Genomic DNA, 21,346 nt, shown 5'->3' on the forward strand with positions numbered 1-21,346 from the left:
TTACATTTTGCGTCAAGTTACCAGGGTTAAGCAGAAATAACACTTCAGGTTTGGCGATTTTTTCCTTCAAAATAATCGCGTAGACAGTGCCGCTATTTGAAAAAGAAGAAGCGTGTTGTATATTTGGTGATTTTTTTTGGTAGTCCTATATCAAACAGAGGCTTCATTCTTGTTGGCCTTGGCACTGGCTACTGCATATAATCTCTAACTTGGTACTTTGTGTTACTGTAGAAACCGTTCAATGTTTGTTGAAGACTTTTATTTTGAAAAAAGATCATTCAAAGCGGAAGTCGTATGACTATTTGCAACTGCTAACTACTTTCACCTCAGCAGCAAACCTTGTCAAGTCTGTCATTTTTCTGACGATGCATATGAGCTCAGAAAATACCCCTAGTAGCTACGAAGGTATGATGATCACGGGTTTTTCCAACATTAAGAAAAGTTAGCTACCCAAGCGAAATACGGCTAGCGTTAGCTAAAAACTAGCCCCGATGTGCCATTCTGTCTAATGGAGAGAATTGTAATGTACACCATTGTCCATTCAAAAGGTGCCTACCTCATGTATGAGCTTTTACTAATCTTTAGGAACAACTCTTACATTTGGCATACATCCTATACACATTATTTCGGTAAAGTTTCAACTTTTAGAGTTGGTTCCACGTTATTCCTTCCCTTCCACCAAAATACAGTGGTGGGTGGTAGTGTGAACGTGAACGTTGAAATTCGTTTGAACTAAAGCGCTACTGGGTGAATCACTTGTATGCCGAATAAAATGTCTTCAACTGTGAGCTATGTATGTACATTTGCTGATAATAAAGGCATTAGTAAACTGTCAGATTTTGAATAGAATTTGATATGACTTGCCTTGACCGGGGCTAGCTAGCAGCGGGCCCTGGCGGCCTCGAGGTGGCGCGGTTGCTCATTTGTTAATGTTGCACGTCTTGGTCAAAATATGTAGCTAAATAAACCCAAACTGCATAACAACGACACCTTGAGGCTGTCCAAATTAACCAACAGCGAATGTTAGTTAGAACCCCAATGAGTTAGCTGTGTTAGCTAACGCTAGCTAGTTAGCAAATGTTATGCACAGGCAGTTTGTACAGTCAGACATTAGCTAGTCAGCGAATCAAGGAAATAGTATTATTCAGACTAATTTGAGACGGAGGTGAAATTCGTTATAGCATATCCCCTGTTGTGAGTAGCCACTCACCTTGTCTTTTTTTCCACTTTGAGATTATTGAGCTAACCGGCGTCTAGGCTAGCCACGGAGATCATACCTACTACAGCAACAGCAGCATAAAGGTACCCAAAGTTAGCGATATACCGTAGCTTTGGTTATTTAGTCAGAGACAGGGACTTTGATTTAGTTTCTGCCTGCCTTCACAAACAGTCAAATGAATTGCTAAATGCATTAGAGATAAGGTTAGTCCCAATACTTATCGTTCTCTTGTGTGGAGAGAACCTGCCTCCTTAGCTCCATTCAAAAACTGGCAATTTAATGTGGCCTTGCTTATCGGCACATACTGCATGAATAATAAAATATGACTCAAGACATTTTCTTAGTTATTAGGAGCCGCTCTTCATTTCGGCATATATATGAACCACCTAGCAGCACTTATTTCAATAACAGTTCAATTTATATAATTGGTACAGCCCACCACAGTGTATTTTTGGTGAAAGAAGATTGTGGGAATAATAGGTGAACCAAGTTTAAAAGTTAAAAATATATTAAAACAATGCTGCGTGGTGTAGCCGAATGATAGAGTAATAATTCAGCAAAGGTTTGGGGTCATATTTTATGAGGTGTGTACTTTTGCTGTGAAGCAAAGCCACATTAAATAGATTTTTAATGAAATTTGGCGTGGTGGTCCTTCCATTCAAGTGTGAACAGCACATAGCAGGGCTGTATCAAGGAGTCAGCTAATATCTCAGTCCTCTTACTGTTAAGTTATATTAACTTGATGACATTCTAAATCTACTGTCTCCTTTCTGTTTTGGGATCCCAGGGGCTTGATGTGGCCCTGTCCTGTCTGTCCTGCCCAGTGCCAAGTGACAGTATGGATGAAGAAACCCTCGAGGCGGCCATCGCTACCTACGGCGCCCAGCTGCAGCAGGTGGAGACGGCCCTGTCGGCAGGCCTGGATCCCTCTCAGGAGTCAGACCTGCTCAAACTGAAAGAGGACCTTTGCCAGCTGATAGAACTCACTGAAGCCAGTCTGGTGTCAGTCAAAAAGAGTCGGCTTCTAGCCAGCCTCGAGGAGAGCAACGGACTTCAGGCAAAAGCCTCGGAGGCAGCAGCCAACACGGGCGGTTTGGACACCGAGTTTGCTGCTTTCTACTCTGAGCTGGGGGAGAGTTCAAGCAGTAGCTCTGACACAAGAGAGAGAGGGAAGGAGAAGGAAGTTGGGGTGGAAAATGGCGAGGAGGAGGAGGAGGAGGAAGAAGACACACTGAGTGGTACCAAAGTGAGAGCACCCTACCGGACGACATGGGGGACACTGGAGTATCACAACGCCATGGTGGTGGGGACAGAGCCACCGGACGGAGACGAGGCACAAGTGAGGGTGCTGTACGTCTACCCCACCCAGAAGTCTATGAAACCCTGTCCCTTCTATCTAGAGGACAAGTGTCGCTTCCTGGATAATTGCAGGTAGAGTATCTTGATCTCACCCTGCTGTGTTTTTAAAAAAGTCACACTCTGAGCAGCTTGTCGGGTGAAGATGCTTTAGGGTCCTAGAAGGGACTAGCAGCCTTGACTTGCCTTTTGAAGCCAAAAGTACGAACCAAATCCTTTCCATCCTAAAATTTAGATTTGTTTTAATTAAGGTTAGTCCAATATATCGGTTTGCTAATATATGGGGAAGATTTGCCTTTTATTAAATAGCGGATATCTTACAGCAAGGGTCATCCATTGCCAATATGATAGAGGTTCCTCCCTGACCACAGCTGCATAAAAACAGTCTAAAATCTCAATGAAGTTTTATTTTCTTTGCACATTTTATTTATCCATTTAATTGCTTGATAATAGGTTTTGTAAATTAGTTCTTCATTTACAGTTTTTTCTCAGTCGCTTTGGTACATTTCTCAGATCAGAATTGAAATTCTCAAAACTACTTGTTCAACCTCCACATCATCTAGTCACTTGTGCACATCATAAAAGCAGTTTCTCATTCTTTTGAACAAATTGCAAATGCTTTGGCACATTCATGCAAATGATTATGTACAATTGTCTGCTGTTTCCTACATTATCAATTGCTCATGTCATGTTGATCAAAATGTATTATACTGGTTCTCTGTTGAATAGTCTTACCCCCCAAAACATCTAGGCATTAGTTCACTGCATAAGTCATTACATGCAAAATGGTTGAACCAGTTGTCATAATCTGTCAAGCATATTTTCTATACATTTCTATAAGACTTTTTTTGTAAATGTGTCCTGAATTGATGAATTGCTCTCAGGTGAATCTTGACTTTCACTAATGAAGGGGAATGTGTGAAGCGTTAGATCAACCAATGATCAACCAGTTCTCTAAAATAGCTCAGAGGTGCATCTCATGAACCTTCAATTGGCAAGCATATATAGACAGAGCACAACACAGTGTTACAATGTCTGACAATGGAAGAACAACAAGGAAATGAACAGGGTCAACAGCCGGGAAGAAGAAGAGGACTAAGGCTGCGTGGTGGAAGGGCAGGGAGGCAAAACAGAGGAAGGAGGTGTAGAAAGACTGCACTGTAATTCCCCATACAGCGCTGCATGTACAGTTCTGCCTAAGGGGTGTTTCCTATGTTTACATTTCTAATTTTGTATTTTTTTCCTTTGTGCTATGCAGTGCTGTAAAACAGTCTTGTCTTTTTCTTTTCTGTATCGCAATGACATGGTCTGTCAACAAATTACAGTACAAACAGTAAAAGCGTAAATGTGAATCCTGTCCAATCTCTTGCAATCAATCTCCCACATACAGTAATGTGTAACTTTGTACTGTTGAAAAATTGATATATGCCATACAGAAAAAGTGCAGCCTTGTGCATTTTCAATCATCGTCATCAAAGCCATAGTTTACATCAGAAAATACTTACAGAGTACACTGTTATATTGACAACATGGCTAAGCATTTTGACTATTTTGTTTGTAAACAATGACACAAGGACTTGTCATTCTGATGGCACTGACATGTTCATTGACATAAATATTTACTTTTGAGAGATAAACTAAGGATTTTGAGCAAGTTACAGGCTTTTGCAGGTAATCCATTGTGTGGTGCTGTTTGTAGGAATTGTTTCGAGAAATGCACTTACTGTTTTGCAAATGTTAAGGATGATTCGAGAAATGTACCAAAGCGACTGAGAAAAACTGTAAAGACCTAATCCCAGAGTTTAATCTACCATTGAACAGGAGTGGCAGGTCACCAGTTCCTGACCGTAAAAGAATTTCATTAGTCTGGGTTTCATTGGAGAGTTTTATTGTCACATGATGGTCTAAAATGCTGTTTCAGAGGCTTTTCCACCCTGAAAAGAATAAAATACTGTGGAAAATACTGAATATTTATTGGTAAAACCCTATTGTTAATCAAGGTTCTACATTTTTTCCTTGATCATTTGTAATCCATTTTTTTTATCTCAGGCTTCTTCATAGAACATTTCATAAGGTATTGTCCATTTTTTTCAGGTTCTCCCATGGCGAGGTGGTGTATGTGTCAGAGCTCAGAGAGTTCCTGGAGTTTGACCTCAGTAATCTCCAAGACGGCTCGCCCTGCTTGGCCCGACATGAGGACGGCATCTGGTACCCAGCCAAAATCACAGGTACTCCTCTGATACTGTACTACACGGTCAATGTGATGATCTGATACTATTGAGTGAGAACACATTATTACAGTACATTCCTTTGTTGAATATTCAATTCTGATTGGTTGGCCAATGAACCCATATAACAGACCTCCATTTCACATCTAATCCTGTCACTCCATAGTCAAGAAGTTTAGTCCCTATTGTGGATTTCTAATCAAGTAAATTTTTACAACACTTTGTGGCAAGAAGACTTTACAACGTGGTTACTGCAAACAGTCCTGCTGGACTAGTTTTTGGCAGAAGCTTGCAAGTTCGCTTAATTTAGCTTGTAATAAAATAATTTTAAATCAGTATTTTGTGTCAGATGGTTAATGACTTTGGTAAGTAGCTGTGTAATTAAGCTGAATAATGTACTGCGAGCCAGTCATTATTACAAAATATGCCCCAACAGGGTGATTGAAGAGCCCAATGCAAAGTTACACAGTAGCTAATACAATACATATCACAATTTCTGATATATTGAAGTGTGGCGACTTAGCCTGGGAATGGTAGACAGAACGACTGGACTTAGATTGGATGTTTTGGTGACTCTCAAATCTTTTTCCCCAATGTAGAAATTGATAATGGTTTCTATACTGTGAAGTTTGACTCGCTGCTGCTGAGAGATGCTGTGGTAGAGGCCGACGGCGTCATCCCGCCCCTGAGAGAAGACGACCCGCTGTCCTCTGACTCGGACCAGGACGACACTGGAGACGGGGATATGGCTTATGCCAGAGGTAGGTGTCAGTAACTGTTTTCCCACCCAACTGTCAATCAAATTTTGAGTGACCTTTTGAAATAGCACAAAAAAATAAAATGTGAATTAGGGGCGTTTCCATCAGAATGGTTGAAGCAAATAAATAAACTTGCTGAACGTACAATGTTGCGTCAAAAAAATGAAATGAAATGAGCCTTTCAAGAATAGATTAGTATTGGGCAAGTTGTTATTTGTCTTTAGTGTCGGCTAATGTTGTCCATATTTAATTCTGTCTGGAGACCAAAACAATTATCAACTTATCAACCAGTTCCATTCATGCCTCTTTGATACATCATAATTTGCATAAAAATATATGGATGGAGACCCAGCTGCTGTCTGATAATCTTAGTGCCCTTAAAGTCCTGAGTTGTAAAAATAATATGCATTCAGACAAAGTGGGTGCTCTTTTGGTGAATGACGACTGCTCAGAAGCAAAGTGATGGACATTCATATCTGTGAGATGATATGTCAGTGTGGAGGATGATATGAACACTTACATTCTAGTCCTAATTTCTGATTGATATTAGATAATGTAATTTTTCCTTTTATTTTCCCTTGTTACACTACAGTTTTGGACTCTACTGCTGAAGAATCCACGGCAACTTTGAGCAGCTCTAATTTTGGTGGCTGGGAGGCTCATACCAAAGGCATCGGCTCCAAGCTTATGCTCAAAATGGGCTACGAATATGGAAAAGGTGAGTGCAAGTATACAGCGTTAATCACATGTGAAGTACTCATGTACATGAGGTCCTGTCATCACAATACCCAAGTTATTTCCCTCCTTTCAGCATTGAGCAAGCTATGCTCTGTGTTGCCAAACCATGTTTTTCAGAAAATCACCTTTTTGAAGTTTGCAAAAAAAATGTTATTTACAAATGTTTCATAATCCACCCCAATATAACACATATGAACACATGAAACGGTGTGCGTCTCTGTATCAAAGAAAAGCTTGCAATCTCAATCCCATCTGTTTACAAGTTACAGACGCTGAAGTCTAAACTTGTATAGGTGCTCCATGTCCTTCCTACTCTGACTCTCACTATACTTAGTCATGCCTATCACACACACACACTCTCTTTATCTCTCTCTGTGCAGGCATGACTTACCAGGAATGGCCATTTAGCAAATCTGAGCGTGTTTCTTGGGTCAGCTCTCCTCTTGGGAAAGTGATCGTATTCCTTGTTTAACAAGTCTTGTTTAACACTAATGTCGTCAGCATCAGTGTGCATCCTCTTTGTCCTCTCTTGTCCGCCTGCTACACCTAGCCACCATTCAATTAAAAAAGCAAAAAACACACATGAGCCACAATTTGCGCCTTTATTTCCTCCTGCGTGCCGCTTCAGCACACACAGCTATAGGAGGAATGTTTCTATTTCGTGTGACGTGTTGCCCACTGTCCATACTACTGTCTTGCACTGTCCTTTTGTACTATATCTGAGGTCCTGTTCTCCTTGTACCCTGTATGTCCATATCTGAAACTCTGTAAGTAAATTTCTGTATGCATCTGCACCAATGTCACCAAGAGAAATTCCTGTACATATTAACCCCCCTTACACCTGAGATCAACTTGTTTCTCATCCACGTTGTGTCAAAATATGTTTAGGGCACATTCACACCAAACACATTTGTAGCGGTTTATTTGACGTAGAAGGAGCATTTGGCCAGGTGAGAACGATGCCATTTGAATTCTGGTGGCACCAAATAAACACACTGAGACACCTGAGAATGCGAGTTTCAGTCCTCTTGCAAGAGAACTGTGGTGTGGTTCGATAGGAGTGAGAACGTAATTCAAGCCAACTACAGGAAACAACCCCAAAACACAAGGTTTTATGGGTAACGGGAGACAGATGTTATATGTGATAGCTAGAAGTTACTCATGCATGAAAAGCCTAGCGTAACAAAATGAACCAAGGGGATGGTGAAATGCTACCTGATTAACCCCAGAGAAAGTAATTAAGGCAAAGAGCGCATCAGACTTAGCTGAAATTACAGGGACTAGAATCAGATTTGTTGGAATCTGGTTCTCTTGTAATTGGGCACTGTGCCCACATAAACAGACCAAATACAAAAATGAAACATATTAAACATTTCCACTATGGTTCAGACCAAAGGAAATGAACTGTAGGTGTGATCTCACCCTTATTATACTGGGCAATCAAAATTAATCTGATTGAATGAGAAACCTCATTTGTATGCAAAGCCATTTTGACTTCTGACAAAAAAATTTTTTTTAGTTAAATGTTTTTTAACTTTTCCCTGTATAAAGAAGTAAAAAAGAAACAGTGAGTCATGTATTCCTCACTCAGCCCCATTTTGTTTCCTCAGGTTTGGGAAAGATGCAGGAAGGTCGTGTGGAGCCGGTGATGGCGGTGGTCCTACCCAAAGGTAAGTCTCTGGATCAGTGTGCGGAGTTAACCCAGAGACGGACCCAGAGCAAGGCCGCCAAAGATGGCACCCAAACGGGCCCCAAAAAGAGGAGCAGAAAGCCTCGAGGCGGCGCCACCGGGGGGCGCCACAACGTCTTTGACTTTCTCAACCGAAAGCTGGGAGACGAGGGGACTGATCCCGGGGAGGGGGGCGCCGCGCGGCCAGCGGTGGCCGGGGTGGAGGCGTACAGAGGGGGGAAAAGCACCAAGAGGAGTTTGAACGTGAAGCTGTTCCAGGCTGCCGAGCGGGTCGCCCAGACAGAGAAGGAGATCCAAAGACTGAGCGAGTCGCTGGGCAGAAAAGTAGGCAGGTCGGTACCAGGAACGGTGTACATTATGTCACATGTTATGTTATATGTCTAATCTAATTTTTATTCTACAGAGGCTGGGAACTTGTCTTATATTAATCAGTCTTTCTGGATAGTTGTAAAAAAAACAAGTACAGATTCTGTACAGTCCCATGGCGCTATACAGACATAATCTATGGAGAATTCAGCAACATTAGTAAACATAGCATAACATATACCAGTACATACAGAGATGCACTGCTTATACAACAATGTGATTTTATTATAAAATGCTATGTATGTGCACGAGAATCGACACAAAGTAAGTTCTCTCGTCAAGTGAGGTTGTGAATTTATTTGCATATATGAAGAGGATTATGGGAGATGTGTGAAAAATTGCAAGTAAGGTGTTAAATAAGGTGTTAAGTTAAATTTCCACAATAATGCAAATATCACTTTGACTGTTCAATAAAGACATGATTTGTAGAAAATGTGTCTTGCTCCTGAGTAACATAATTTTGCCTCTTGAAGATCATAGAAGACCATGGCACTGGTTAAAAAAAAAAGAAAAAAACATGATGGACGACAAATAGAACTGGGTTTGAATTCTCCTTGATATCATTTGTTGTTTTCAAGACTGTCAGCGGGAGTTAACAGGAGCCTCTGTCGTTGGACAGCTTATTCAAGAACATTTAGCCAAAACAACTTTTCTCCATGTCTCCGTTCAGCTCCTAATCTGTCTGTACCGCGTGTCCACAGGGACGCGGCCGTGGTGAAGCAGCTGGAAGAGAAGCTGTCAGCGGCCCGCAGGCTGCTGGCCCAGCAGAAAGCCCAGGAACTGTCCATCCAGAGAGAGAACAAGAAGGCTGACACACACAAGAAAATGACTGAGTTCTAACCTCACTTCTCTCAAAGACTTAAGGGACTCGGGGAAACGCTGTTAGGCTGAAATGAACTCATGTCCCTTGCCTATTGGTGATCATTTGCTTTACCGTTTTATTTTTTAAAGTATTTTTTTATGATTAACCATGACTGGCAACATGCATTTGTATCTTCAGTATGAATTGGGGTGCTGGCTGTGGAGTTGACTTGCTGCAGGTTGGATCATTTCTGCTCCTGATATATTTTTCAAGGACTGAGGCAGTCTATTGATTGTGAAATGATGCTTTGGTTTCAAGCTCTAAGGTTCACACCGATGTTACAAACTTGTTTTTGTTTGTAATGTACATTTTGTCTCAGTGGATTTTGTTAGCGCTGAAAGCCAATGTTTTCAGAAGATGCTGTTTCTTTTCTTTCCTTTGTAATTATACACCATGCACAACTAAACTCCAGTGTGAAGAAGTGTTTCACCACCTTGCTTTCATAGAATGTTTTCTTTGTAATACTTTTCTAGGTTTACAGTATGTCAGAAGTTGCAATCATTGTGGCCAGAGGCTGCTTTTTTCGGTTACCTTGACTTGGATTTCTGTCTGATTTTGAAGTTACATCTTCAGGAGTTAGGAGACCTTTACGGAGTTTTGAAGTGAAGCCCCTACCTTCGCCCATGCCTCCTTCCAGCTCATACACAGCGTCTTTGAAGCTACAAGCGTAGCCTCTCTATTAAATAATGAATCTGTCTGCACACAGATTGGACAGACATTGTCTGTAGGCGGTGGGCGGGTAGTGATTGCATCTACCCTTCCAGATGGAAGTTTTTATCTTTACTGGTGCTCTTTTCAATTTCCCTCGTAAAGGTTGAAGTCGTTATTTTTGGGGTAACTGAATGTGGGGACGGGGGACACCTTCCTATGGGCTCATGAGGACAGATGGGCTTTTTTATCTTCCTTTTATGAGCAACTCCTGATCTGGAAGCGACAGCATAATTAGGAAGCTAATGAAATCAGAGAGGGAAGGAAAAAACTCAATAGGCTGCAGTGGAGACTGTAATCTACACAAGCCGCTAAATGCAAAGACCACTGATGCCTGTGTTCGCGGGTTCAACTTCTTCAGTGAATGCTTTACTGAAAGTTCATGGAGAACAGCTGGAAAACTGGTGACCATCAGCAATTGTTGGTTTGTGTCCTCAAGGGCATAGAGATACTATACACCTCTTGTCGAAGCAATAAGAGCTGCAGTATGATGCACTGCGCTTTGTAAGCCATCCATGAAGTCTCCGGTTGGACTTGGTGCCCTGAGGGAAGCCCTGTTCATGCTCTTCTGATCTGTTGACTGACGGCACTTTTAGATTGCTGGTGACTCCCAGTGGAGCGGCAGCACTTTATATGAAAGGATTGCACCGAATTTGCTGATTGTCGGGGAAATGGCAATGCACAGTGTGCGTTGATTTAATGGGATCCCTCGGGGGGGCGGTAGTTCACGCTTTACCCCATTTATGAGCCTTGCGTCTGCGGGGCTATCATTGCCCCCAGCAGCAGATTTTCTGTGTGTGTGTGTTCAGGTCTAGGTGTGTTGACTGCACTCATTCATAGGCGGCTGTAAGCACGTTATCTGTCTCATGTATAGAGTCTGACTGGCCCATTAGGAGAGTTTTCCCTGCTAATCGGCACCCATCACAGCCTGGATTATGTGATTAAGGAGGTGTGATGGGAAAATTGATTGGGAGGCCACCTTGACAGGTGTTTTACACAGGGATTCACACTAAGCTTTTCAACTCAGGGCTGCCAGGCTACAGGCCAAGTGGTTTGGGTTAGCCTTTGTAGAATAAGTCAAGCTCTCTGATGTTATTCTACCTGGCCTCCTCTTTTACAAATTTGCTATATCTAACTGATATACAGATAGTTATAGCAGTTGCTGAGACCTTCTCTTTAACCAAAATATTAATAGGAATAGGAACATTCTAATCCAGTTCTACCATTCGTCAATGTAAATCATGATTTTTATAACGGTTGATAATTTTTATGATTTTTTTCAACTATCCAGATTGTAAATACATTGCGAGTTCCCAACCATCTCTGAATATATATGTAGCAGTATTCCAGGTCAATCTTGTGCCAAGCATCTAATCACTGGATTTAACCCAAGTTATCACACAAATTAAAACACTTCTCTCCGTGTCCAAATTGATTATCAAACGGTTGGCATAGCCATCTGGAAAGAGAAGCCCTAAATTGAAATTAACACTGAAGGTCAATTTTTCACAAAGGTAAATTGAAAAACATGACATTTACTTGTAATAAAAAAAAATGCACGTACTTGTATGGCATTTTACATCGCTTCCTTGAGGCAGCCAGTACAGAGGACCTTGATGAGGCTGTATCACCTGACGTCATTTGTAATTTGTCTTTGTACGGGCATTTAATGACCTGAAATTATGCAAATCAAATTCTTACTGAAAGGCATGTCTTTATCTTTTAATGGAAATTAATTCATATTTTCATAAAGACCATTCTCGTTTCATTTAGGAAGCCCAACTCATAATGTACTACTGTATTGTGTTTCCAGAGAAAACTGAAAGGACAAATGAAAATTAATATCCGTTCAAATATGAATGGTTACACATGAACAAAAGACTAACTTAACCTTGTCTTATTATAAGGCAGTGTTTGGAGCTTACTTGGAACTTAGTTGCTAGAAAACCCAAGTGCTACTTTGTATCTCATACTATCCGGTAGCCTTTATTTTGCATTAACTCAAGCCACTGAGATGCAGATTATGTGCTGAAATCAATGAATAAATACACAGTACTGCAAGTATTTCACCTTGTTAAAAGTGCTGTGTTTCCATATTGTGCTTAATTGCCATTTTCTCCTCTCTGTGTTTTTCTATATACTGATCAATGGTTGGTCTTCTGCTGAGCCAGTAGAAATACAATAGTTTGTTGGCTGAGGTCAAGATTGAGGTCATCTGTTTGGGCATTCAGGTGTAACATTACATGCTTTTACCGAGGTTCAACAGCAGAATATATGGGAACAAAATTAAAATTGAAAGTGGTTGATCACTTGCTCATGTACAGTAATTTAATAATAAAAAGGCAAATAAAAAGGATACACAGAGAGGCCTAGGAACAAAGATTTTATTATTTTGAAAAGGGTTGTCATCAGATAATTTGTGTTGTTCACACTGTAAGGTATCAGTCTCCAAACAGCTGCCATTGGAGGCCCTCAGTATGCAGCTTTTCTTTCCAACCAAACACTACTACTGGCCCTCGATTGCACAATTGGACACCGCTGCTGTAAGGCATTAAGCTTTGTTCATAAGGCATTACAAAGAAGTCATGCTCCGCTGTTTGCGCACTCCTTGACTTGTTGCACATTGTGTTGTGCTACAAAATACTTTTAGGGAGTAGGATGGACTCACGTGGTTCACTTGGGGATTGCATTGCAGTCTAGTTCCTGTGTTCCTGTTCTGATGTCAAAGAAAGACAAAACAACACCTGCACTACTATATGTGAAAATACACAGAATACACTTTTGGTGAAGTTTTCTTGTGTAATTTTACAGTGAAAGTCAGTGGGGAAGTTGGACTGGAGGAACTGAAAGTGGACCCTCTGTATTTTTACTTTCATGTAGGATGGTAGTATTTATCAGGAAATGTACTCCAATGGCATCTCTAAGTAACCCGCATCCTATGCTATGCTCATATTTTCTGAATTAGAGTCAATCTTACCATTCAGATTTCATGGAGATCTATTGAAGGGACTTGATATCAGCTTTGTTGCCCAAAAATGCAGAGCTGTAACAATTTTTAATGGGAAATATTGTTCAAAGCCCATAAAAACAACCTCACTACACTATCAAAATTTGAGTAATAAAATGTATGAAATCATTTCATACCCTTTTAGGTTTAGCTTAAGTTTATTGCACATACAAATGACAAAAGCTGGAAAAAATGACAAAAGAAATACAAACCGTTCAGATGAGACAGGAAAGAAAAAAAAACACACAAGACACAGATGAATTGGGCACAAAAACCAAAGACATCAAAACTCAATACAGACCAGAATGGTACAAAAAACAATGTTTACACTGAAAGTAAAGGAACTGAAAAAAAAAAAAAGCCTCAATTTGATATCTAGATTTTTTTTTTTCACTTTGATAAAGACACGATTCAGAAAATTGTATTTTATAAGGTTTAAGTTCTCCATATTATGTGGGATAAAAAAAATTCTAGAAATGTTGGATTGTATGTATAAGGTTTACAGCCCGAGGATTTTTTGGCCATATCAGTTCTGAGTATAATGGTAAAATGACAGGTCCTCATAAAAGTTTATTTGTAGAGGGAAATGCTTTCACTTTTTCAGTATACTTCATGTTAAAACTCATGTTTATTGTTGCTGCTGTAAATCATCAGTTCATGTAGGAACTGCACCAGTCGTTTGTAAAATAGAAGGAGTGTCCTTACAGACAGATGTAATTAAAAAAACAACAAATTGGCACTTGCTACCTGATCAATGCTACACTAAAGTGTCCCTGGGGCCAAAATTGGATTCCCATTTAATATGTTCCTCAGGCTTCATCTTTTGGCTTTAATAAGGAAACTATTCAAACTTTTAAAATCCAGATTTCATGGAAATACAGCGAAACAATCTATTTCACATGACTGTTTTGGGCCACTTTCCGCCTTTGACCTCCATAGTAAAAATAGACTGATGAAACCCAGGTGCCAGTGGTAAATTTAAAGGTCATCACAACCTCATTATTACAATGTAATCTGATGACAATGTATCTGTTCCATGATGTGCTTACAATGTACGTGTGAGGCCTTGTAATGCCATATGAGCAATTATTTGAATGTTACCCAATTTCTTGATGGAAATTCAAAAAAGAGCACACTAGGTCAATTGGTATTTGCGGAAAAAATAACCAATCCTTGTTCTATTATGAATCCCAGATACACACTGTACGCAACCCATCGTCCTCTACCAAGTTGTTTCAATGTACAGTATAATTAACCTTTCCTTAACAGTTTTAGCAGTCTTTGTAAAGATCTAAGTGGTCTAATCAGTAGTCGTATTAAATTATATTCTTTTTTTGCAGTTGCAGAAGATATTAGGTAGATCTGTATTAAGAAAAGCCAGAATAGGTCAATATCAAAGTTAATAGACTGTCATTTTATTAACAATATTGGACATTCAGTTATAAATTCATAATCATTTCTGTCTCATTTCACGTATTAAAAGTAGATTTGAATAGTGTTAATAACTTAGAATGGAAATTGCTTAAAGGGGCTACGTGTAGCATTTTCAAACATCAATATGTCATCGTCAAATTATTTGTGATATCTTGGTATAATAACCATAAACAAATGAGACCATGGTGGAGACGATCAGCAGCCTCTATCTCACACCAGTGGTATTGTTAGTGGAGCATTTCCCAAAACTAAGACCACATTTCCCATAAACCCTGTTGATTCCTGTCACAAAGAGGATGTTGCCACTTGTCCCTCTTCCCTCTCCCTAGCGTCACTCCCGGTGCGTTTGTTTTCTATTTGCGTTACCTGAAGAGGATAAAATCTGAAAGTAGTATGAGAGTATATGATAGAGCGCTGCGTTCAAGCGCAATTGTCATGAAATCACAAGTTTAGCTGGTAAACGATGTTACATAGCTTAGCATTTAGCTTAGCAATAGTTACCATTTGTGTGTGACGTAGCTAACCCTCCAGTAGGAACAAGAGCAAAAACATCTCCAACAAAAGACTTCAGTGCAGCTATTTGTCTTTTAATGCATTTATGCCCTTGAATTCTGAAATGATAGACGATATGGCCTCTGGTATACAGCCAACTGCCATACTCCGCCATTGTTGTTTATTTTTCTGCTGCGTCGCGTCTCATTTACATCGCCTCGCCCCCCCCCCCTGATCAGCCTCCAAAAATCTGATTGGACTGTGATTGACAGGCCAGTAGATGCTGCTAATCTTCTTGCCAATGGTCTCCTTTATTATGGTAATTATACTTATATCTCAAAATTAATGTGGTAAATATTTATTGACGTTAAAATGTCACACGTAGCATCTTTAACTTCAAACATCAATGTCTAAAATGACCTTGATTATGGCCTGTCAAAATCATGCCTGACCAAAAAAACTGAATCAAATCAATTCTGCCAATTCTGTTCTACTCTTACTCAAACACTTGTAAAATGAAATAATGGTTAATCAGGTTGCAAAGGACTATGATTATTTTGTGAACAAGTGGTGGTTTCAATGCATTCAAAGCTACTGCACTGTCAACTGTGCTATTGTCAAGGTATGTCATTGGCAGCATGTGTGTTGTACGAATGTTAAAACCTATACCTAAAATGTACCTTTTTACATTCCACATAATCATATCAAAAGCTGGCAATGCCATTTCAGAAACATATTTTTTGTTTTTCTCTCTGGTCTTTCTGTGGTGTTTTCAGCATGTCGTAAATAGGTTAAGCCTATCCTTCACCCTTTACATGAAGGTGACAGCTTGAGCTATACAGCTCAATGTCAAAATGGAGTGGCGAGGAAGGATGTTTTCGCTGTTGGCCTTTTGCCCTCATAAAGAATTCATATGCCCACAGGAATCAATGAAAGATATTTCACCCCATTTATCCGTGAGTAACCTTTTGATAACCTGGGCAAGAGCGAAGAGCGGGACTCTTTGTTTCTTTTTAAAAAGAGAAACAGAGATCATAAATAACTGTAATAATACACAACATGTCTGTTTTTACAATACAAGAGAGAACATCGTCTTGTCCAGTGTTCTTGAATTCAGTAGTCCTATAACGGCGACGTCCTAGATCATTCCAGCCAGCCAAGGTGGAAGAAAGAGCCCCACAGATCCCAGTATACACACCAGTACAAACATCCAGAGGAATATCCTGTCAATGACCATAGCCACGTACTTCCAGTCCTCCTTCACCTATTGGAGAAGAAAGACAAAACAGAGAGGGGCATTTCAAATTTCACACCACACCACCTTCCTTTTTACCAGCTGTCAATTTCCACCCTTGATTGATTTCTCTCGAATGGCTGATTTTTTCATTATGAGGAAGCTATCTCCTAAATGTCAGTCAATCCTTGCTTGTCTTGCTTATGAAAAATTCAAGGTCAAATTATTGAAGTCCCATTGCCTGGCTAGAGCTATAAAGCGCATTGTAGTATTATACAATGACTTCCGCAATTCTTTTTCTTGAACTAATTTTACACACTCTGTCACTGCTGCTCAGAAATAACCCTCAATTCTCTCTCAAGGTTTGCAGTGACTCAGCAATTAACTGTGACTCAGTATTCTATACTTAATAGCTATTTGCTGCTTATTGGTTTCCTAATTGAAATGCATTTTCGCATTTCAAAATAATAAAAGAGAACCTTTTAACTTTTTGATGAAGGACAGGAGAACTTTTCATCAAATTATAAACTGAAAAACATGTTCATGTTTTATTACACTCTTATGGCTTGCAACAGTTCAGTCAGTGGTGTACAGTCTGGAGCTGCTCCATTGACAATGAATGGGAGATTGACTTCACAGATTCATAAATGTTTGCCTGAACTTTCACTTTCAAATGCATTTAAATACATAGAACCGGTCTAACCAGAAAGTGTACTCTTAAACTGTTAAAGTCATCTTTTCTACCACATCAGTATCACATCACTGTTCTCTTCTGTCTGGCTATGGGAGACAGTAGTGACTTTTCACTAGCACAGACGAAACTGCAGGAATAACATATCATTCCCCTTGACAACATGTGGCAGTTGCTGAGGGGATTGCAGTGTTATCAAAACTTACTGGATCAATGAATCTGGCAGACTGGATTTAAGCCAAATCAAGGTATAATGAGACCTAAGCCACTTTATCATAATATTTCTCCTAAGATTTCTTTAGATCTTTCGAAATGTATTACTTACAAGTTGAGAGATTGTTGTGTCGTATCAAGGCTGATACTGTGATAGATTGGTTATTGACATAAAAATCGTGTCTGTAAACTCACTGAAAAGTCGGCATCCTCTGCCCTGAGATGATCAGCGATGTACTGAACTCCCTCTATGGCCCGTTGCATAGCTGGGGATATAGTGGGGACTGTGGTGTCCTGCTGGGTACCTGGGTCTTTAGTGGGCTCTTTAGGGGTTTCTGCTAGGTGGTCTTTGAGGACCTGTTTTGTTACCCTCCCTGCCATCCCTTTGACCCCTGTCCCATCATCATGCAGGCAACAGTACTGGAAGCTGCGGGAGCGACAACGATGCCCAGCTCTCTGGGGGAGCTCCGTCTGCTGGTCACACATATGCTCTACGCTGAGTGAGCGGCCGTTCGGGGCCAGTGTTTTTGGTTCGTCCCTGGATAGGGTACAAAGGGGGCCCAGTGGCAGGGCTGGGGGCAAGGTGGATGACGGGGAAGACGACGAGGCCGAGGAGTTGTGTCCCCGTTGGGCCGGTTGCTCCGGGAGAACTGAATATTGGCTGGACGGGGACCGGCAGAAAAGCTGGGCCTTCAGCGGGTGCTCTTTCAGGTTGAGACCCTCAAGGGGCGAGGAGGATGGAGAAGGGGAGCAGACGAGGATGTTGGGGCTGTCAGATGGGGTGGTTGGGAGTGCGTCCCCTAGCTGGCTCATTTGCCTCAACCCTGTCTCCAACCCTGCCCAGAACGCCTGCGAGCTGCCTGTTGCGGATATCGTAGTCGGACGGTGCATCATCTCGATAAGCTTATTGCAGTTCTGCTTGGCCGTGGCTGGCGGCCGCTTCATGAAGAGGACTCGAGGCACCAAGTCCAAGAATACTCTTCGCACCCAATGAGGCATGCCGTGGGTTTGTGGCGATCGGTGATGTACGTTTAGCACAAAGACAGTAATTATAATTGAGAGCGTGACGAAGATCATGGTGAAGAGCAGGTACTCACCAATGAGCGGAATCACCAGCGATGTAGACGGTATAATCTCTGTGATCAGGAGGAGGAATACTGTTAGGGACAGCAACACTGAGATGCACAAGGTGATCTTCTCCCCGCATTGCGATGGCAAATAGAACACCAGCACAGTCAAACAGGAGATAAGCAGGCAAGGGATAATAAGGTTGATGGTATAGAACAACGGAAGTCTCCGGATGATGAAGTAGTAGGTGATGTCCGGATAGATCTCTGTGCAGCACTCATACTTTTTGGTATTGTACTTGCCCACTGCATTGATAATGACCCACTCGCCGCTCTCCCAGTAGTCCATCTGGTCCACATCGCTGGCCATGCTGATCAGATCGATCTTGGCGCGGTCGTAGGTCCACGAGCCGAACTTCATCTTGCAGTTTTGCTGGTCGAAAGGGAAGAAGGTGACGTCTATGCTACACGAAGACTTGTAGATGGCCGGTGGCATCCACTTTATCCGGCCGTCATGGAACAGGTGTGCTTTTGTCAGGTGGGTTACTGCAAAGTCACCATCGGCGCTGCAGGTGAACAACAGGATATAAACGGTGAAGGAAGGAGGAAACACATTTTTCAATGTGTAGTTATATATTACTGCATTTATCAAAAGTAACATACCACTTTAAGGCTTTACTCCTGGCTCTCTAAGTTCTTAAAGTGATTTTTTTGGATTGTCTTTTTTTAACTCACTACAATGTGAGGATCAACTTTCTGTATTGGGACTTCAGTTAATCAAAAACAAATTGTTGACATTCCTCATTACATCCATTGGGCTAGCAGCTAGTGGTATCCATTGGTTTGAATGAATGACTAATACAAACAATCTACATTTGGGTACCTGAAGGACAAATGATGAAACTTTTTTCCCATAGTGTGACATGTACAAAACAGATTGACCTTAAAATGTCAAGCTATCCCCTTACAATTTCACTCACTGTTAATGTAAGTGTACATCTCGAACACACCGTTTTAATGAGGAGCAGCCATTGCTGCTGGTTGGGTTCTAAATAAAAAATCCCCACAGCACTGGGAGAACCTGCCATTCACTGTGATGGTAATTATCCATACAAATAACTGACAGAGCTTTGAACTCAACCTCGGTATTTGCCTGGGTTATTTCATCATGAGAAAACACAATCATCTGTTTGTTTCATGACTGTGATGACATGGTGACCTGGAAATAATTATTTTAAATAGGAAATTCTGTCATGCGGTGTTGCTGTTGCGGTGTGATCCAGTTTTTCTTATGAGCTGACTTCCCTTATATAGAATGTTATAAATATGGGCCTACCTGAATCAGGCACATTGGATGCATGTTCATTTGTGGCCCTTTGAAACACAGCCAATTACATTTCATCCTCTATTTCCCAGCCTAATGTATTGCTTTGTACTATGTAGCAAGCTTTGTTTATGGCCAGATCCATTATGGCTGACCTTGTTCACATTTATCTCAGCTAAATTACTTTATGACATTGGCATAGGACAAAATATTTGGCAGAAATGCAGAATCTCCATGTTTTCCCTCCGGTCATCCCATCTGCTGGAATTAAATGATCAAACTTTGAACATTAGTTACTATGGTCATTTTTACCTTGGAAATGGCATTACTTTTTTAAGATCCAAAACTGAACCACTTTGAATGACTGTGTGAAAAGAATTTCTTACTTATTGTTGAACTTAATGACAGTATACACATCGAGCACACAAGTCCTCACTTGTTGTAGAGTACGATGTCAGGCCTCCAGATGATTTCAGAGGGAATGCGGATGGAGGTGACGTTCTCGTATTCCTCCGGGTTCCAGCGGAGTTTGTAGTCATTCCATTCCTGTGGGAGAACATACATCATCTGTAATGAGCACCACATTAATTGTATCCATATTTATTTAGATTTATGCTAGCTATTTCATACTGTATTGAGTCTGATCATTACGTACTTGCTTAACCCAGACATTTGTAGTCATCATCTGGTTCTTCTCGTCCTTATTTCACAAAAACAGAGAAGAAAATCATTGTGACATTCATCCTCTTTCAAGTTAAGGTTAAGTTAAGTCAAGAGCTTCATGACAAAGTTTTCATCGCAGAAGTAGAATTTATATAAGCATGCCGTGCAATTTCACTTTTTAAAGTCAATAACTGCATTCATTAATCATTTACTGAACAAATCAATAGACATATCCTCAATTTATAAAGATGGATTAGTTGTGTAACACACTCTGGTGAAAAATATTATGCAACAAGGCCCCCCCTGTACCTCTGATGCTTCGCTACCACTGCTGGCAAGCTCCCATACCCAACTCTTCCCCAACAACATCATGCTGTCTGACACATTGCAGAAAAGGCTATTTTGTCACTCCAGCATTGACTCTCACTACCAGGCGTGTGGAACGAGGACAGTTATCTAATTATATATCATGAGGATCATGCCCACAGGGATGTAGATCACACATATTTAGTCTTAAAGATGCACTAGACAACTTTGCATGTTGGTGGCTCCAAATGGGAGTGAAAGGTGTTTAAAAACTGTTTGAACTTCACTACCCAGAAGTCCTGTAAGGTACCCTCAGTAAACTGCACACAGCACACTCATGTTTACCAACCCGGCCGGTCTGTGATGCTTTATACCAAAGGGACCAGAGAGGAAAAAGATCTAACTTTGATGAGTCCAGCTTTCTCTGGACGGAGCGCTGCTTATTGACAGTTTCGATTTGTCAGATTTCCCGCCAGTGTCCAGAATTTAATTTGGGCAAATAGGGCAAATCTACAGGGTCTCAATTAGTGGGGATGGGACTCTCTTCTCTGTTGTATATTTTTACATAAAATCTTGCCTAGTGTAGCTTTAACCAATGGACGTACTGAGTAAAAACATGTGAAAGCAGGGGTGCTTTTGAAAGTATTATTTACACTGTTATACTGTACCTACCTGTAATAAATGGCTCCTAAACCTTGTTGAGAAAGATATCTTGTATTAAAGTCGAACAATTATGAGGCTTTACTCACCACGTCAATAAGCTGGGCGATTGACAGGCCGAAGTGGACTAGCACCACATCTGAAGTGTTTTCCACAGGCCGGGAAAGCTTATTGTAGTTGGCAAACAGATCCTGGAGCAGCCTCTCTTCAGCGTGGGCACGAGGCCCACCTTGGAGACAGGCTGAGGGGAGGAGAGGAGAGATTAGAAACATCTGGAAAGCTCAAACTAATTCTGGATGAAGTGGCCCTTGTAGCCCATAAGTATGTCAA

General features: G+C 40.9%; 2 protein-coding genes across 4 annotated transcripts; one reads left to right on the forward strand and one right to left on the reverse strand.

Moving 5' to 3' along the window:
- Positions 1-335: 335 nt before the first annotated feature.
- Positions 336-12,323, forward strand: zgpat (zinc finger, CCCH-type with G patch domain). Its single transcript, XM_071911166.2, has 7 exons — positions 336-405; positions 2,007-2,650; positions 4,670-4,803; positions 5,403-5,564; positions 6,154-6,279; positions 7,910-8,321; positions 9,057-12,323. Exons 2-7 carry the CDS (start codon positions 2,058-2,060, stop codon positions 9,193-9,195), a joined length of 1,566 nt encoding a protein of 521 aa, XP_071767267.2. The 5' UTR covers positions 336-405; positions 2,007-2,057; the 3' UTR covers positions 9,196-12,323.
- Positions 12,324-15,992: 3,669 nt separating this feature from the next.
- LOC139921027 (neuronal acetylcholine receptor subunit alpha-4-like) lies at positions 15,993-20,087 on the reverse strand. Of its 3 annotated transcripts, none has more exons than XM_071911171.2 (5): positions 20,043-20,087; positions 19,824-19,933; positions 17,881-18,629; positions 17,192-17,331; positions 15,993-16,122 (listed from the first exon to the last, which is right to left on the reverse strand). In XM_071911171.2, exons 1-5 carry the CDS (start codon positions 20,070-20,072, stop codon positions 15,997-15,999), a joined length of 1,155 nt encoding a protein of 384 aa, XP_071767272.1. In that variant the 5' UTR covers positions 20,073-20,087; the 3' UTR covers positions 15,993-15,996. The 3 variants fall into 3 exon arrangements, with proteins under 3 accessions (XP_071767272.1, XP_071767271.1, XP_071767270.1); XM_071911170.2 differs by having other exon boundaries at positions 17,192-17,280; positions 17,659-18,629; XM_071911169.2 differs by having other exon boundaries at positions 17,192-18,629.
- Positions 20,088-21,346: the final 1,259 nt, after the last annotated feature.

Source organism: Centroberyx gerrardi, chromosome 14, assembly GCF_048128805.1.
Source record: "Centroberyx gerrardi isolate f3 chromosome 14, fCenGer3.hap1.cur.20231027, whole genome shotgun sequence".
In the NCBI taxonomy this organism is placed as follows: domain Eukaryota; kingdom Metazoa; phylum Chordata; class Actinopteri; order Beryciformes; family Berycidae; genus Centroberyx; species Centroberyx gerrardi.

Excerpts from the sequence above, each read along its gene's own strand:
- zgpat (XM_071911166.2), top strand. The coding sequence starts at position 2,058 with ATGGATGAAGAAACCCTCGAGGCGGCCATCGCTACCTACGGCGCCCAG. Across the intron at positions 4,804-5,402 it reads GTACCCAGCCAAAATCACAG|AAATTGATAATGGTTTCTAT; the intron begins GTACTCCTCTGA and ends TCCCCAATGTAG. Across the intron at positions 8,322-9,056 it reads CTGGGCAGAAAAGTAGGCAG|GGACGCGGCCGTGGTGAAGC; the intron begins GTCGGTACCAGG and ends GCGTGTCCACAG.
- LOC139921027 (XM_071911169.2), bottom strand. The coding sequence starts at position 20,072 with ATGATGACTACAAATGTCTGGGTTAAGCAA. Across the intron at positions 19,934-20,042 it reads CAAATGTCTGGGTTAAGCAA|GAATGGAATGACTACAAACT; the intron begins GTACGTAATGAT and ends GTTCTCCCACAG. Across the intron at positions 18,630-19,823 it reads GACATCGTACTCTACAACAA|CGCCGATGGTGACTTTGCAG; the intron begins GTGAGGACTTGT and ends GTTCACCTGCAG.